The sequence below is a fragment of the Vombatus ursinus genome, unplaced genomic scaffold (genome assembly GCF_900497805.2).
Source record: "Vombatus ursinus unplaced genomic scaffold, bare-nosed wombat genome assembly UNPS02014809.1, whole genome shotgun sequence".
Lineage (NCBI taxonomy): Eukaryota > Metazoa > Chordata > Mammalia > Diprotodontia > Vombatidae > Vombatus > Vombatus ursinus.
The window spans coordinates 7,458,874-7,478,512 of record NW_020954587.1 but is presented as its reverse complement, the minus strand read 5'-3'; the positions used below and the strand labels follow the sequence as shown (position 1 = coordinate 7,478,512).

Genomic DNA, 19,639 nt, shown 5'->3' with positions numbered 1-19,639 from the left:
ATATATATATATATATATATATATATATATATATATATATATATATATCATCCATGCAAAAGGCCACCCTGGGTAAAATGTTAAACAACTAAACACAGAATTCTGAGTATGTTCACCTTCTATTCTTGTCAGTTCCAGCTGTTGGATTTATGTTAAAGTGGTCAGACCAGCATTTTCCAGGTTTCTGTCTCTCCAGCAATTGGTTGGGTAGCCTTGGTCCCAATACCAGCGATCCCCTGCCAACCAGAAGCCAATTTCTAACCAACCTGAGGACTAATACCTAATGAATCTACTTTCCCACGATGCCTTGTGAACTCACTCCACATTCAGTCTTGTCACTATGTCACAGAGAAATAGGTGAAGAGAGGCCCAAAATGAGAAGGCCTTGTTTCCCCACCTTCCTTCCAGGCCTGAGGAAAGGCTGTCCAGCAGAGAGCTGTTGACCAAGGCCTCAGTGCCATTCGTCATCTCCTCTGGTGGAGCCCTTGGGGACAGGAGCTTGGAGATGAGGCTACTAAACTTGCTCTCAGTGGCCGAGGGAGGCCCTTCCCAAGGGGCCTCGCTGGGGGTGGTGAAGTTCAGTTCCTCAGGGTCCAGGCAAAGCCCCTCATGGGATCGGTGAAAGTCAACTGTGCTCAAGTCTCCGCTCGCCACAGAGGATGGGGAGGCGCAGGTGACGTCCCTGACAAGACCGTAGCTCTCCATCCATTCCTTGAGCCACTCCATCTGGCAGTCGCAATGCCAAGGGTTCCGAAACAAGTACAGACGGCCCAGAAAGTAGACTGGCTGGAAGACAGAGAAGGGCAGCAGGGTGAGGCTGTTGCTGTTGAGGTGCAGGGCCACAAGGCTGGTGAGGTTCTCAAAGGCCCCTTCTTCAATGTACTGTATCCTGTTCCTGTCCAGGTAGAGCACTTCCAACTCCACCAGGTCACGGAACCAGGCCCTGGACACGTGGCTCAGGGAGTTGCCCCCAAGGTTGAGCATCTTTAGGTGGCCCAGGCCCTCAAAGGAGCTCCCCGGGAGGCCATGGAGGAGGTTGTCGTTCAGGTAGAGGTACTCCATCCTCTGGCAGTCCTGGAATGCCCCTGCATGCACCACACTGATCCTGTTGTCTTGCAGACTCAGAGAGCACAGCCGGCCTAGGCCCTGCAGCGAGTTGTAGGCGATGGCCTCGATCCAGTTTCGTTCCAGGTAGAGATGGGTCAGGTTCTCCATCCCCCTGATGGCCCCGGGCACCCGACGGAAGTGGTTCTGGAAGCAGGAGAGCTCCTGCAAGGCAGGGAGGTCCACAAAGATGCGGTCAGGGATGCTGAACAGATGGCAGCCTGCCAAGTCCAGCCTGACCAGGCGTCGGAGGGCAGCAAAAGTCCTCGTGTGCAGGTAGCGGATGTCCTCATTGTAGGCAATCCTTAGCTCCACTAGGTTGGGCAACCCCTTGAAGGCCCCTGGAGTGATGAAAGAAATATTGTTGTGACTCAGAGACAGGTGTTGGAGGGAGGGCAGGGTGCCAAAGGCCCGCTCTGCCAGGAATTTGATGCCGTTCTTATCCAGGTTGATGAAGGAGGCTTCACAGGGGAATTCACTGGGGATCTGCAGGAGGCCCGTCCTGTCACACAGCACAGAGCAGCTGCGCTCGTGAGTGCAGGTGCAGCCAGTTGGACAGGTGCGGACACATGCCCAGATAGCATGGGCACAGGGGCAGCAGAGAAGCACTTTGCAGCAGCAGAGGGTTGGGCAGAAAGGGAAGGAAGCAGGCAAAGAATAGAGGTTCCATGAGGGCAGAGAAGGGAAGAAGGAGAGAAAAGAAAAAGATGAACAGTTAGTAAGAATCACAACCTCAGCACTTCCGATCAGATCTATGAAACAAAGTCCAAACACTGACCTTCAAGGCTTTCCAACCCACTTTTCTAGTTTTATCTCCCAAATAAAGTGACCCACCCATTGTACCCTCCAAAATACTTTTCAATTTACCGCCCCTATATTTTTAGGACAGCTGGATGGCTCAGTGGAGAGAGTGCCAGGCCAAGAATCAGGAAGACTCATCTTCATGAGTTCAAATCCAACCTCTGACACTTACTAGATGGGTGGCCCTAGGCAAGTCACTTAACCCTGTTTGCCTCATTTTTCTCATCTGTAAAATGAACTGGAGAAGGAAATGGAAAACCACTCCACTCCAGTTTCTTTGCCAAGAAAAGTGCAAATGGGATCACTGAGAGTCAAACACGACTATACAACATTTTTGTTCATGCTATTTACCATCCTCACTCCCCTTTCTACCTATTTGAAACCTACTGTAACAAGATCTCTGTTAGGGGTTATTTATATAAAGTGAAAATATCCTACTGGGCCATTGCAGGAGAGGAAGGATTTATACTCTTACTCCCTCTCTCTCTGTCCCACACTGTGGAATATAGGCATAACCAATCTTTTCTAGACACTTTCCTCACACCAAGAATAATTTCTTTATAATTAACCCTATTGGTTCCACCCTGGAAGAAAGGAGGGTATCTCCTTGAGCCATGTATATAATAGAGCAGTGGAGAACTTCACATGGCTCCCACTGGCAGCTCAACCATCTCCCCCCCTCCCAGACAGAAACTTCTATTGAACTTACCCTTTGCTTAAGGGGAAAAAAAACCTGGATTCACATTTCCTCAAGCAATGTTTATAGAACAGGATATGCTGGTAAAAGCTTAACAGCTGGTGGCAAAGAATTGGAAATTGAGGGGATGCCCATCCATTGGGCAATGGCCAAACAAGCTGTGGTATATGAATGTAATGGAATACTATTGTGCTATAAGAAGTGATGAGCAAGCAGACTTCAGAAAAACCTGGAAAGACTTGTATGATCTGATACTGAGTGAAGTGAGCAGAATCAGGAGAATGTTGAACACAGTATCAGCTATGTTGTGCAATGACTAACTTTGATAGACTTAACTCTTCTCAGAAATGCAAGGATCTAAGGCATCTCCAAAGGACTCAGGATGGAAAATCCTATCCACATCCAGAGAAAGAACTATGGAGTCAGAAAGCAGATAGAAGCATACTATTTGCTCTTTTTTTCTCTTATTGTTTTGTTTTGTTTCTTCTCTCTTGTAGTTCTTCCCATTGGTTCGAATTCTTCTTTACATCATGACTAATGTGAAAATATGCTTAATATGAATGTTAAAGAAAAGTTTGACAATTAGGCCGGGAAGGTTGGGGGATATATGTACAAATGCTTTTGAATTTAATCTGAATTATTCACATTTTCTTAAATCTAAGCAATCAACAAAACAATAAAGCAATCCCTGATTTGTAGTAACTGCTGATTTCTGAGGTGCAAATTGTAGACACCGAAAATTTAACAATCAGCTCCAAAGCAGGTTCGAGCTGGCCCCAGCACACCCATGATCCCAGTTACTGCTTTAGCATTCACTGGCCTTTATTTATTTATTTATTCTAGGTCTTTAGTTACTTTTTAAAAATTACATATCCTGCCTCTTTCACTATATCATAACTCCTTTTAGGTCAGAGACTGTATCCCCTGCATTGCCTTGGACAGAGTGAGTGCAGAATGGGTGCTTATAAATGTTCACTGCTTAGTACATCAGGAGTAAGAAACAGAGGAATCTAATTTTCAGCCAATTGTTGGCAGAGTGAGGGACCGGAACCCTATGCCTGAGCAAACAGCTGGGAGAATCTATTACTCCTGTTCTGCCAGGGGTGATAGTGTTGGCTTTAAGGGGATATGTACAGAATCCTAAGTAAGCCTGCTTCCATTGGTAACCAAGCATCCAAAGCCTAGTCTGGGGATTTTTGTGTCCTGACCACTTTTTCCAACTGAGTGTGGAACTTAGGGTCAGGAAGACCCTACCTCTGACACTTTCTAGCTCTGTGACCATGGACTGTTTAACCTCTCTGAGTCTCAGCTTTCAGATGGAAACACTACTAGTAATACCTGCAAAAGATTGAGGTAGTCTTTGTGAAGTCTGGAATTTGCAAGGAAAGGTGGAGCATCATAAGACAGAGCCCAGAGTCAGCAGAGAGAATGTAATGAAAACTAGCTTTACTGAGGGGAAATATTCATAATAAGAAAGGACTGACTTGAAGGAAGGAAATAGCTCAGGTCTGCTGCAGTCCTTCGTGGAATCAGGTACCCAAACCAATAAAAAAGCTTTTGTTTATGTGGGTTATATCTAGTGATATTTACCATGTTGGATGAAAATGTCAGTATTATTATGAAAATGATTTTTACCTCCTGGACCCCTTGAAAAAATCTGGGATCCCCCAGGATTGCTGGACTATATTTTGAGAAACACTGCCTTATAGAACTATGTAATTGTTCAGTCATTTCCAACTCCTGGTGACCCCATTTGGGGTTTCTTTGGCAGAGATACTGCAGTGGTTTTCCATGTCCTCCTCCAGCTCATTTTACAGATGAGAAAATTGAGGCAAACAGGGTTAAGTGACGTGCCCAGGGTCACACAGCTAGTAAGTATCTGAGGGCAGATTTGAACTCAGGAATATGAATCTTCCTTTTTCCAAGCCCAGTACTCTGTTCACTGTGCCACCTAGCTGCCCTAAAGAATGGTAGTCAACTATCACGATTAGCCCTTAGTTCAAGTCAATTCAAGTCAAAGGCATTAATTAAGTGCCTACTGTATGCAAGAGTACTGTGCTAGGTGCTAGAGATACAAAAACAAAAATTAAGTAGTGACTGCTCCCTAGAAAGGGCTCACATTATAATGGAGTTTGGGGAGCATTGTATGCAGAAATAGTGATAGTAATGGGGGGGCAGGGGAGAAGGGGAGATCCAGACTGATTATTCTTGGAATATTTGAGGGGAAAGAGAACACTTTCAAGTTGAAGAATTAGGGTACACTTAGAAGGTGATGCTTGATCACTTCAGGTGATGTGCTGATAAAGAATAAGGATAGATTCTGAAAAGTACACGCAAGGAGAGAGGACACATCAGGTATTGGGAATGGCCCTTGCCAAAGCACCCAAGTGACAGCAACGGAGTTCTGCGAACAGATAGTAGCTGAGTTTGGCTGGAACACAGAATTCACGACAGGTATGGTAGGAGCAATACAGGATGTCCCAACAGCCTTAGTATAATTTTAAGCAATAATAACAATAACAATATGCTTTAAACTGCACTAAGACTTTTGGGACACTCTTTTGTCTAGTAGGTAGAAAATTTTATAGGATCTTAAAAGTCAGGCTAAGAACTTTGTATTTTATTCTAGAAATAATAGGGAACCACTGAAGGATTTTAAGCAGGGGAATGGCACATTGAATACCTGTGCCTTAGGAAAATTATTTTAGCAGTTACGTGATAGACACATTAAAAAGGAGACAAGGAGAGGCAAGAAGACTAATTGGAAAGTAATTACAGTAGTTGAGAAGTGATGAAAATTCAAACTATGGTTGTGGCCCTGTGAGTGTAGAGAAAGGGATGCATGTATATATATAAACATATAAACATACACATATATGTATGTATAATATACATATATAATGAGTTTTAGAAGTAGAATCAGCAAAACCTGGCAAATGATTGGGTGAGAGAGAGGAAACATAGATGACTAAGATTTTGAACCTGGGTGACTGAGATCATGATCAATATGTAAAATATACTCTCCTTTAAGCTAAATGGAGCATTCTTCTCAGCAATGTAAGAATCTAAAAGACTCAGGATGGAAAATGCTATCCACGTCCAGAGAGAGAACCACGGAGTCTGAATGCAGATCGAAGCATATTATTTTCTTCTTTTTTTTCTTTCTCATGGTTTTTCCCTTTTGTTCTGATTCTTCTTTCACAACATGACTAATGTGGAAATATGCTTAAAGGGATTATACATGTATAGCCTGTATCAGATTGCTTGCCATCTTCAGGAGGGAGCAGGGGAAGGAAAGAGGGAGAAAAGAAGGTGGAAATCAAAATCTTATGAAAATGAATATTGAAAACTAAAAGAAAAAAAGAAAAGAAAAAAGATGAAATGGAGCATTTTGATCATGAAAGGGTCAGAAAGTGTGTAAAGAAAGACATTTGTATTAATTGTCAAAGGATAGCATTGCTACCATTGTAGATGATTATTTTGATACATAATACAAGTAGTAAAAGAACTTTGTTTTAATAGACACTTAATATATGTGTATGAAGAAACATAACTGTCAGATGGGATTTGGACAGTTTCAAAGAGAAAATCATCTGTGGTGTAGATGTGAGGACTCATATCCCATTATCAACTCTATGAAGTGATACCTTGCTTATGTGAGAACAGTTTCATATTATTAAAAAAGTTTTTATTAAAACTAGACAGTGTAGAGAGCACCGGCCCTGGAGTCAGGAAGATGTGAGTTCAAATCTGGCCTCAGACACATAATACTTCCTAGCTGTGTGACTCTGGGCAAGTCACTTGACCCCAATTGCCTCACCAAAAACAAAAACAAAAACTGGAGAAATAGGAGTTTAGTGAAACAGCTTCAAGAGCACCAAAGAGATCTGTTAAAAAGCCTTCAGAATTGTAAAGCATGATGGATACCTCAGCTAATTTGCATATGCCATTTTAAGACAAAAAAGGGTAAAACTGAAACAATAAGAAATCATGAAATTTTGAAGAATGAAGCATGATTTAAAAAGGACTTTGAAATTTCTTTGAAAAGGAATTTGATAGGAGAAATTTGGGAAGTTGGACTTTTTAAGTAAAAGGTGAGTCATAAATATCGAGGGTAAGCCATTGAAGGGAGAGGAGAATAAGCATTTTATAGCACCTACTATGTACCAAGCACTTTAAAAATAATGTTTCATTTGATTCTCACAAGAATTCTGCAAGTTAGAGGCTCTTATTATCCCCATTTTACAGTTGAGGAAACTGAGGCAAACAGTGGTAAAGTGACTTGCCCAAGGTCACACAGCTTGTAAGTGCCTGAGATAGAATTCAAACTCAGGTCATCCTGACTTCAGGCCTAGTGCTATAATTATTGCTCCACTGATCTGCCTCGTAATGGAATGGCAGAGGACCAGATGATAGAAAAATCTAACATAAGCACCTGGGAGGAGGAATTGAAGACAGAGAGAGGAAGCTGAAAAGCTACTCTGGGGGAGCTGTGTCAGAAGCAGTCAGTTGATGGAAGGCTTCAGCGGAATGATTCCTGACTGATCCAAGACAGAGGGTACTTTTGTCCAAGAGCTCCAGTAACATCTTCATCTTCCCCGCTTCAGCATCACCTGGAGTTGGAAAAGGATGAAGCTTTTCATAGGGCTTGTGGCTCTTTGCTGCCACCTTTGGCTGGAGAAAGGAGGACCATTCTTCATGCGAGGCAGCGATGGAGCAGCGGCAGAATACATCTCAAGTAGAGGATTTCCCTCACTAAACAGCGGTAAGGAAGAGCAGTCAAGCAGCTAGCAGAGGAGCAATTTCATATGGTGTAGATATTCTGAAGGGACTAATATCACTGAACCTACAATCCAGAAATAATTCATTACCACCATAAGCACGCAGAGTTTTTCTATCTCATGTATTTCCTTGCCAGGTTCTTGTAGATATGTGGCCACCATTCACCAGAGATGTTGAATGGAAGAGTGTGATCCAGATGTATATGAGAAATGTGTTGTATTTCATTACTTACACATTTGCTTAATCTATTAGTATCTGCAATGTTGACATTTCTTTTACTTTATTGTGAAGTAAAAGGTTATGTTTAAGATCTAAAAGTGTCATTATTGCAAGGAGCTGGTTGTAGATATATCACACATCGTATGATTAGCTAGTTGTGAGTGTCATTGTTGTGAGTGGCTAGTCATAGAGAGGAAACACATTGAATGGGGGCTCGGGGGCTCAAGAGTTAGGACAGTGAAAAAGAAAAGTGTATTTCCCCTTAACAAGGTTACTCGTAAACCCTGAGAGAACTGGATTATAACTGCTTAGCACAGTGCCTGGGACATAGTAGGCTTTTAAGTGTTTTTTGACTGAATGACTGATGGTTTATTTCTGAGAACTTAGCCCTACTAGTACAAGGGCAAGTGGGGGTCAAACCTGGAGAAATATTAGGAGGATTGACACACCATTTGCAAGGTGTAATATAAAGAAAGATTTCTATTTTGTGACGTTATAGAGGTGTTTATATCTCACTTTGTGTCTGGAACCCACTGTTGGAATGCTAACTCATTTTATTCTTGTTACAAACAGAAGTAGAGAAATTTGCAGGATGGGTAGATTTGGTGGGTGGCAGGGGGGGAAATGATGACCTCTGTTTTGGACATCTTAAATCTATGTGCCTGAAAGATAGTAAATACTGAAAAAAAATGCTTATTGGTTGATTGAGTGATTGATTAAACTGGCAGGGATGGGGAGAAGTTGGGAAAAAAACAGATTTAAGTCCGATGTTAGTTATAACTTCCTATCAAGTTGAGTTGCCCAGAAGCAGAATGGATTAGTTGGGGAGGTAATAAAATCCTCCCTATAAGAAGTCATCAAGCAAAAGCTGAATCACCACTTATCAGGCATTTTTAGAGGACTTTTTTCTTCATGTAGAGACAGCTAGGTTGTGCATTGGAGAGTACTGTTGTGAAGTCAGAAAGACCTGAGTTCAAATACTGAAATTTGACAATTATAGCTGCATGACACTGGGCAAATAAGTCACTTGACCTCTCCACACTTCAGTTTCCTTATCTGTAATATAAGAATGCCCACCTTAAAGGGCTGGTGTGAGGATCAAGTGAGAAACTATAGGTAAAGGGCTTTTCAAACCTGAAAGAGCTATTTAAATGCTTATTATTATCATTATCATTATTAATTATTGTTGTTAGGAGGGGAAGTAGGACTACATAGCCTCTGAAATCTCTTTCAACCCTGGGAGTCTGTGATTCCATGATGAGTTTCATGGATTCCATTCCAGGCGTGAGGAATAGTTGGTGCAAAGATACCATGATGGGAGATGTGTGAGGGAGAACAAATAGAAACAGATGAGAATGTCTAGATACAGAATGTATAGAGAGGAGAAATGTGTAAGAAGACTAAAAATTCTGCCCATTGGGGCCAAGGAGAACAAGTCTAATCTCTCTTTGACTTGTGAAATGATTGAAGATAGCTACCATGCATATCACCTTTCCCTCCTCCATACCTTCCCTCCTCAGAGTTAAACATTCCCAGTTCTTTTTTTTTAAATTATTTTCACATTAGTCATGTTGTAAGGAAGAATTAGAACCAGTAGGAGAAACCACAAGAAAGAGGAAACAAAACAAAACAGAAGAAAAAACAGAACAGTATGCTTCCATCTGCATTCAGACTCCATAGTTCTTTCTCTGGATGTGAATAGCATTTTCCATCATGAGACTTTTAGAGATGTCTTAGATCCTTGCATTGCTGAGAAGGGTTAAGTCTATCAAAGTTAGTCATCACACAACATGGCTGTTACTGTGTCCGACGTTCTCCTGGTTCTGCTCACTTCACTCAGCATCAGACCATACAAGTCTTTCCAGGTTTTTCTGAAGTCAGTCTGTTCATCATTTCTTAGAAACAATGGTATTTCATTACATTCATATACTACAACTTGTTCAGCCAATCCCCAGTTAATGGACATTCCCTCAATTTCCGATTCTTTGCCACCACAGAAAGAGCTGCTATGAATATTTTTGTACATGTGGGTCTTTTTGCCATTTTTATGATCTCTTTGGGATATAGCCCTAGAGGTGCTATTGCTGGGTCAAAGGGTATGCACATTTTTATAGTCCTTTGGGCATAGTTCCAAATTGTTGTCCAAAATGGTTGGATCATTTCATAACTCTACCAATAATGCATTAGGGTTCCAATTTTCCCACATCCTCTACAACACTTATCATTTTCCTGTTTTGTCACATTGGTCAATCTGATAGGTGTGATGTGCCCAGTCTTTTCAAGAATCCTTATAGGACCCTCAACCATCCTGTTCACCATGCTCTTGAGTCTCTCCAGTTTATCAATATCATTCCTAAAGTGTGAGAGCCTCGAGTGAACAAATGTAATAAGACAGAGCAGACCACAAAGGAACAATCATCTTTCTAGTACTGAACACTCTGCTTCCCATAATGCAACCTGATTGCAGAAGCTTCTTTGGCTTCTATAGCTCAGGGGGATGCATAGTGAGATTTCAGTCCACTAAATCAAAAAAAAAAATCATCTTTTTTTCAGATGAGCTGCTGTCTAGTCAGCCTTCCCCATTTCATAGAATCTCAGCATTAAAGGGAACCTCAAAAATGATCTAGTCCAGGGTTGGGGAACCTGTGGCCTCGAGGCCATATGTGGCCTTCTAGGTCCTTGAGTGCAGACTTTTGATTGGGTCCAAATTTTACAGAACAAATCCTTTTATTAGGGCTGCACTTGAGGACCTAGAGGGCCACATGTGGCCTCAAGGCTGAAGGTTCCCCACCCCCAATTCTAGTTTAATTCATAATTAAACAATAATTGTCTCTACAACAAACCCTAACAAATCATCATTTAGCCTTTGCTTAAAGACCTCCAGTAATGGGGGACACCCTACACCTCATGAGGCAACTTATATTTACTTTTGTGAAGTTGATTTTTTGGAACCTAATTAGACTTTACATGGATCCCTTTGAAGTTTTCTCTGTTAGATTTGGCCCCAAATTCTAGTCTGTTGATTTCTTTTTGGATCCTAAATTTGTCATCCAACCTGTCCAAACCTCCTTGGTTTCTGTCATTTGCAAACCATGCCATCTATGTCTTTATCCAAGTCATTGATACAAATTTTGAATAGTGTAGGGCCAATTAAAGATGCCTGAAGTATGAGACTAGAGCATCCGTTCTCAGAGGACTCTGGGTCTGACTACTGAATCTATTCCAGATCTTCCTAATTGTACTATCATCTAACCCACATCTACTGATCTTGTCCACAAGAATGGTAAGAAAGCAGGGCAGCTAGGTGGCGCAGTGGATAGAGCACTGGCCCTGAAGCCAGGAGAACCTGAGTTCAAATCCGGCCTCAGACCAAATACTTGACACTAGCTGTGTGAACCTGGGTAAGTTACTTAACCCCAATTGCCTTAAAAAAAAAAAAAAGAATGGCAGGAAAGGCTTGATCAAATGCTTTGAACTAAAATCTAGGTAAGATATTTTAACAACATTGCATTCGTCTACCAGATTAGTAATCCTTTCAAAAAAAAGGAAATGAGGCACTACCTATTTCTGATAAAGTCGTTGGGGCTCTTTGTGGTCACTGCTTCCTATTCAGCTGTTCACTGATCATTCTTTTAAGAATACATTCTATTATTTTTCCAAAAATTGAAGCCAATATCACTGATATATAGGTTTCAGGACTCAATCTCTTCTCTATTTTGAAAATCAGGAAAACATGTGCTTTCTCCAGTCCTGTAGTTTCTTTCAAAGATAACTGGAAGTGGTTCAGCATCACATACAGCAGTTCTTTAAGGAATAAAGAAACTTGAGTGTGTGTATAAACATATATGCATCACACACATATGTGTTACTATATAGAAGAGAATCATGAAACCCATATGTATGTATAGTAAAAGAATCACCATTTATATACATGCACACACATATGGAATGGATAATATGTATATGCACATGTATTATCCATTTTACATATTATGCATGTCTGTGTATATGTATGTGTAGTGATTCTCTTACTATATTCTTAACTTTGATATTAACTGCCTATTATCTGTTTCTGTTCTGTCCTGTTTAGTCCTTGGGCAAGTCACTAAGACCTTGGACAAGTCACTTAACCTCTACCTGTTATTTTGGTGTGTTTGTTTGTTTGTTTTCCCAAATGAACACCTCATTTTGTATTTTCTTGCATTGTTCTTTGGTCATTTTTCAGTCATGTCTGACTCTTTTGACCCTGTCTGGGGTTTTCTTGGCAAAGACACTGGGGTGGTTTGCCATTTCCTTCTCCAGATCATTTTACACATAAGGAAACTGAGGCAAACAGGGTTAAGTGACTTGCCCAGGGTCACACACACAGTGTGAGGCCAGATTTGAACTCAGAAAGATGAGTCTTCCTGACTCCAGGCCCACCTTGAACAGTAGTTCCTTCTTTGATCTTCCTCTTTTTTGCAATACAGATTTTAGAAATCCTTTTTACGGCCGTTGATCGATTTTCTTACCAACCTCCTCTCACATCAAGTTTTGGCATTCCTGACAATATTCTTAAAGTACTGTACTCCGCTTTTGTGTTCATTCTTCATTAATGGTCATCTTTTGTACATGACTTCAAAATCTAAATTGGCTAGTTCTCTCTGTACTTATATCAAGATTTATAGACAAATCTATCTTTTCCTCCTCTTCAGAATTTTATTTTTTCTACTTCTCATCTTTCCTGGGCTGACTTTCCCCCAAAACAATTTTGGTCAATGAGCTCATACCAATCTTTTCTCTGAAATATATGACATTTGCTCTCCTCAGAACTCGGGGGCACATCAGACTGTGTTCACCTTTCTTCTCCTCTTCCACAAATTCTAAGATAGTGCTCTCTTCCCCAACAAGATTCATTTCCCCAGACACCACTTCTTCTTTATCTGTGGGAATTGGTTCTAAAGTAGCAGTTCCCATTGCTGCTTCCTTTACCTTTTGAAAGATGAAGTATCATGAAGGCAAGAACAGTAGTTTGCAGCTGGGACCCAGGGTATCTCTTAAGGAATCATTATCCCCAAATGCTCTAGAATGGTTAGAGCTCTAAGCACATGCAATATTTAAAAGGACATGTTACCAGCATACTATTGTTCAAGTATGGCCCTAGGACTCAATCTATGATAAGCTAAATTAGAATTCTCATTAAGGCAGATCAATAAAATATTAGCTCTTCTGATTTGGAGAGCATAGAGGAAAGAAGAGGAGAGGAAAGGAGAATTTGTGGAAGAGGAGAAGAAAGGTGGACACAGTCTGATGTGCACCTGAGTTCTGGGGAGAGCCAATGTCATATATTCCAGAGAAATGATTGGTATGAGATCATTGACCAAAATTGTTTTGGGGAAAGTCAGTTCAGGAAAGATGGGAAGCTGGAAAAAATAAAATTCTGAAGAGGCAGGAAAGGGAAGGAGAGGAGAGGAGAGAAGAGAAGAGGAGAAGGGGAGGGAACAGGGGAGGAGGGGAAGGGGAGGTCCATCAGATATCTTGAAACTGAATTCCCCCTTGAGTACTACGTAATGTCTTCACTACATATTACTTTACAGGACTGCAGAAGGACAAATGTCCCAATGTTCAAAAAAAAGAAGAGAATGGAGTCACAAACTATAGTCCAATAATATATTATCACAACAACATCAAAGCCAGAGGCTGACTTTAGAATGGAGAAACTTTGTAGGACCCGAGGACAAATTGAATGAAAGGGCCTCAGGCAGAAGGGACTGAGAATGAATTGAAGAAGCAGGACAAAAAAGGCTAAAGAAGGAGGTTAGTTAAGATAAGATGCAAAGTAAGGTAAGCAAAACAAGGAAGTGAGGTGCGGCTTCCAAGATACTGTTGAGGAGAGAAGGGGGGAAGGAAGTAGAAGGAAAGTGACCATTTCAGAGTTGAGACCCCCCACCCAAGCAGCGTGCCCTAACAATTGTCTGAGGGAGCTACTGGCAAGAAGGAAAAAGGATCCGACTATCCCACTCTCAATGAGTGTGGGCAGTTGGGTGAACATGTGTTTCTGCCACTGGTGAGGGCTTGGGTTTCATAGTCAAAATGAAAAAGTCAAAAGAGGAAGAGAAGCTGAGGATCTCGAGCACCACCTCTGACAAGAAGCTGTTCTTTCCTCACACCCCCCACCCCAGTACCAGTGCTCACACTTTTCTATCCCCTCAAATTACTTTGTATTTACTTCCTATATATTTTCTATTCACTTTTTTGCATATACCATGTTATATCAGTAACATCAATAGAATGAAATGATTAATTGAGGGCTGGAAAGCAATTTAAAGGGCCATCTAATTCAACTCCATATTACAGATTTGGAAATTGGGGCCCAGAAAGGTCACATGACTGGTAGAACCAGGGTTCAGATCTATGTCCTCTTACATCAAATCCAAAGCTCTTAGCCACCTGACCACACAGGAACTGCTTCATTTTTATCTTTGGCTTCTCAGTACGTGGCACAATGCCTGGAACACACTAGGGGCATAGTATGAATCGAATGGAATTGATTTGAGGGTAATCTTGACCTGTGTCACTAGGTTGGCAGGTGAACAAAGGTCAGACATAGAAGAAAGAGGGGACAAACCATGAACACTTAGACATAAGGAACAGAAAGGAATGAGGCTTTGCCCAAAGAGGAGGAAATTGGACCTTTTTCCTCCTGTGGAGAAAGCAGTTGTTTTCTCCTGCAAGGAAGGATAATGCTTAGCCATAGGTGCCAGCAGGTGAGAAATCATGCAATACAAGAGGAAGAAGAGATAAGCAGTGCTCTTTGGGGGCACCCTTCTGACTGGTGATTGACACAGCAATTTAAGGTTTACAAAGTAACATATGTTATCTTATTTGGTCCTCAAAACAATTTTCTAAGAAAAGTGCTATTATTATTTCCATTTTGCTGGAAAGGAAACTGAGGCAGAGAGGTTAAGTAATAATATTTTGATAATTTAAATAATAATATTTAAGGGACTGAATCACCTCACTACCTTCCTTGTGAGGCAGTACTGGAACAGGGAGTTTTCAACCTGAGAGCAACAGTAGAGTAGAGGTATGATGGCTCAGTGGATATGTTAGCATAGGACTGGGTCGTCTGGAATGAATTCACAGATTCAAACCTTCTTAGAGTCAAGGTGGCAAAGATTTATTGTTATGCTATACAGTGGGCAGAGGTCCCTAAGGAATTCTGCCATGGTGGGCAGACCTCCTTAGGGAACTTGCAACCTAACAGAAATGATGCTAAAGTTTATGTAGGAAAAGTAGTGAATTATGTGCCAAGTATGCTAATTAGGTGATAACATACAATTATGTCATTCGCTACTGGAAACCGAGGCGGGGAGTGGAGGAAGAGAGGGTTCCTAAAGGGTATATTTTTGGTGTGTTATGTCTGTAACAAGATAGTTTCAGGAGTTGACGTCTATAGCTTGACTTCTGGATTGTATACAGTAACTGTGGGCATCAGTACTTGATAGTTTGGCTGGTACAAGATAGTCCTGTTCATGTGAGGGAAATTCTACAGAGGTCAGCTTCTTGTAACAGGGAGAGATGGTTTGCCTCACTGGCCCGCTCATGAGTCATTGCCAGAGATAGGATCCTTGGGCTGGAGGGGAAACTGCCATGGATAGTGTTTCTAGGGCCAGGGGGAAATTGGGATCCAAGCACAGGCACCCCAGCACCCCATCAGATAGAGGCCAGGCCTTGAGTCAGAAAGAACTGATTTCAAATCTGGCCTCAGCCACTTACTAGCTGGGTGACCCTGGGTAAGTCACTTCAGCCTCCTTGCCTCAATTTCTTCATCTGTAAAATGAGCTGGAGAAGGAAATGGCAAACCACTCCAATATCTCTGCTAGGAAAACCCCAAATGGGGTCACAAAAAGTTGGACACAGCTGAAAAACAACCAACAACCACAATCCGAAATGGAAGAAGAGCCGTGGTCCCAAGCCTACCTGAGTACTAAACTCTTAAAGTGATTTGCATAAGCACAAGGGATCCTGCCAGAAGAAAACCTGAAAATATAACTAAGTCTTATGAAATCATGGGCAAAAACCTGAAGCCCCCTGGAGGACAAGTGGCGTTTGCATCACTAAAACCAATTGAAGGCAAGGGTTTCAGAAGAGAAAAGCAGATTTGGAAAGTGATCAAATGGTTAAGACTGGGGCTTGGATTTCTGGATAATAACTTAAAATATAAGACTGACAGTCTACAGTAAATTGGAGTCCTTGGCACTTGGATTTTGCTAAGTCTTAGGATCTTATGTTCTTTCTAGAATTTCTCTATCTATCTATCTATCTATCTTCTCTATTTATCTCTATTTATCTGATATTGGTGCAATAATCAAATGTCCCATGAAATACGGCTCTTGTCATTTCTGGGTATATGATAAGACCTCACTCCTCCAACTCCTTTCTTTGCCTCTCCAATGAGTGCCTGGGAGTCATTCTTTGACTTAACTGCAGCTTTCTTCTTTCTTCTGGTTTTTGTTTATAGCAAGATTGATCGGATTCCATTCTTCTAACAATACATGCACTCACTGGACAAGAATTTATCTGATCTGATCTGGCTGCCTAAAAGCTGTGATTCTTGGTACCCTCTGCAACCTTCCCTACCACTCAGCCACTGTCAAAGAAACTGAAAGGGCCTAACCGAGGGCCATTTTGAAATTTTTTTCTTTGTTTAATGGGTTGTCATGGCCAAAAAGAAAATTCTTCACCGGGTGGCCAACTTTCTGATGGTGTGGCTGTGTAATTAGCTACGTTGGCCCTTGGAAAGCAGACTCAAAACTATTACCTAGGCCATAGTCAAAGCATGGTAGAATCTGCCAGAGCTTAGGTTCCATTGAGTGAGATTGAAGCATCTCTTTCCCTTGGTTATGCTGAGCTATTTCAATCCCATATCTCTTGATCACACACAAGGAGAAATTCTCTGAAGGCTCTAGAGCAGGGGTGGGGAACCTGTGGCCTCAAGGCCACATGTGGGTCTCTAGGTCCTCAAGTGTGGCCCTTTGATGGAACCCAGTTTGATTCCCCACCCCTGTTCTAGGAAAACAAGCTGGAAACTAGAAATGTGTTGAGGCTTCAGCTCATCTACATATATGTTGCTTCTCAAAGTCTGGAATAGTAGTATGTTGGTTAATGTTTAACAATCATCTGTCCAGGGGCAGCTAGGTGGCAGAGTGGATAGAGCATCAGCCCTGAAGTCAGGAGGGCCTGAGTTCAAATCCGGCCCCAGACCAAACACTTGACACGTACTAGCTGTGTGACCTTGGGCAAGTCACTTAACCCCAATTGCCTTACCAAAAAAAAAAAAAAAATCATCTGTCCAGAAAAAAACAATATGTTTTCACAACATACTTTTTAGTTTAATCTGCATTATTAACATTATCTTTATCATTTTCTTAAGTATAGATAATAATTCAAATGATTAATCAAACCTGGATTTGTAGCATTTGGTGATTTCTGAGGCATAAATGCTCATACTGAAGATTTAACAATTGGCTCACCTAAGCAGTCTGAACAGGCTCCAGTATGCCCCTGTTCTGGAAACACTTGTTTCCTCTTTTGAAGCTGGAAGGAATCTCTCATTCCATTTCTGCACCTCACACAGGCCGGCAGCAACAAATTAATCTCTCCACCAATGAGGAGAATCCTATGCAAATGATCTAGCCTTGAATCCTGGGATACATATTTAATTATTCTCTTTTTATTTATTTTGTATACACATACATATATACACATATGTACATATTTATATATATACAGATATGCAAGTATGTATATGTAAATATGTATGTATATGTATATATGTATACACACATACATATATGTGTATGTGTGTGTATATATATATCCTCTTCCTCATTAGAATCAAGCCAATTGTGACTAGATATTGTTTCATTCTTTGTACTTGTATCCTCAGTGCCTAGCATAGTGCCTTTCACATAGTGCTGCTGCTGCTGATGTTCAGTCATTTTTCAACCCTGTCCATCTCTCCACAACCCCATTTGGGGTTTTCTTGGCAAAGATACTGGAGTGGTTTACCATTTCCTTCTCCAGATGAGGAAACTGTGGCAAACAGGGTTAAGTGACTTCCCCAAGGTCACACAGAAAGTTAAGTGTCTGAGGCCAGATTTGAACTCAGGAAGAGTCTTACTGATTTCAAGCCCAGTGCTTTATCTGCTGTGCCACCTAGCTGCCCCAGGCACATAGTAGGTGCTTAATAAATATGTGTTGATTGATATCGCTTTCAATATCTTCTTGGATAAAGACACCTAGAGTATATAACAATGTTGGTGCTAAAATGGAAAGAAATCACAGACTCCCCTGGAAGAGACAATTAAAGATATTGGGGAAATTGGTTTCATTAGACAGGTATCAAATGATTCAACATGGTTTTATCCATGGAAATGACACTAAAAAAAAAAAAGATTCATTACCATTGAGGATGGCACCAAAGTTGCAAAACTGAGTTTCTGGAAGGATGGTGATGACTTCCAGCTGCTAATGCTTCCCTCCCCACAAAAAAAAAAATTATCCTTATATTTATTCTGTATATACCTATCTATAGACATGTTATTTCATTGGATAGAACAGAAGCTATTTGAGGGCAGGGATTACTTGATTTTTGTCTTTGTATTCCTGATGTCTAAGTGCTTAATAAATGCTTGTTGGTTTATTGATCAATTGCTAAAACAGCAAGATTCCTTGAGAGAGAAACAGAAAGCAAAATGTGCCAGGTAGAACAAAACCAACTCAACCACCCCATTCCATCCCGCTCAAGCAACTATTGTCATAGAGGCAACCCGAGGAGATAGATCCTGGCAACAGTCACTGCAGGTGTGAAACGGAGTGCTTTCTAAGCAGCCACAATTATTGATCACCCAGAAGAAGAAACAAAGTCCAAAATCCTTAGCACTGTCAGATGGTTCAGAAATGGATATAGTTTCTCAATGGAAATCATACTAAACAGATCCATTACCATCTGCCTTCCTGCTACACCCTAAGGGTGATCTTCCTGATTGTTAAGGCTGTTTCCTCCATCAATTTTCCTTGAGCCACAGCATACAGGATTGGTAGGTATAGAATATAAAGATAATGCTGAGCCGTGTGTGGCATCCCAGATATCTGACCTGGGATCTGGCTCAGTCCTTCAAGGGAGACTATAATTTCTACCCTTTGAGGAAAGTAAAAGGAGGTTCTTGCCTGCTAGGGAAGGGCAGGTAGCTTCCAGGACTGCCATAGCCAGATTATATATAGGTATATCAACATCTCCAAGAGAGATGTTGAGCTAAAATTATATCTATTGCATATTTAATTTATCAGTAATCTAGAGATATGACAAAAGAGTTCAAAATAAAAGCCACTTTCCCTGATTAATCTCAAGAGAAGTGGAACAGTTAGCTCACTCTTGACTCCTACTAAATACACACCAAAAGAATCACAAAAAATTAGTAAACCTCCTTAACAAAATGAGCAGTAAACAGAAATTGGTGAAGTTTATAACTTTACATCAGAGTAGATGAAAGAATACACAGGAATAAATAAGATCTCAGCTCCCAAGAACAGAGAATAATGGGGGAGGGGGAGAGGAGGGGAAGGTGCTTTAGGTCCACTTTCAGCAGACTTTAGGGTTTCAGGCACTGAAAATAAAGGGACATATTGAAGATTGGTTTTTCCCACTTCTGGCTCCAGGGAGATCTATCCATAATTCAGAAGTGTTTCAATTGCCTCCCAACAACTTCCTTCTTCTCCAACAATCTGAAGTCCTGCCCTCATACACACACACACACAGACACACACACACACACACACACACACACATATACATATACATATACATATATATATATATATATATATATATATATATATATATATATATATGTCAGTGTCATGGGGCCACAGTCTCTCAGACAATCAGAAGTCATCTCCTTGCATGTACACAGCATCACAGGGTTGTCCTTTAGGAAACTGCCCAACCTGAGTGGACAAGAGATGATATGTACACTTATGGGTGTACATTTT

The 19,639-nt window shown here is 41.1% G+C and overlaps 1 protein-coding gene across 1 annotated transcript in view; it reads right to left on the bottom strand.

Annotated features, from left to right (window-relative positions):
- Positions 1–297: 297 nt before the first annotated feature.
- The window catches only part of NYX (nyctalopin), a 36,222-nt gene continuing 16,880 nt past the window's right edge, over positions 298–19,639 (bottom strand). The window contains exon 3 of the mRNA XM_027875460.1: positions 298–1,712. Coding sequence (XP_027731261.1) covers positions 316–1,712 — 1,397 coding nt within the window. The 3' untranslated portion in view covers positions 298–315. The remainder of the gene's footprint in view (positions 1,713–19,639) is intronic.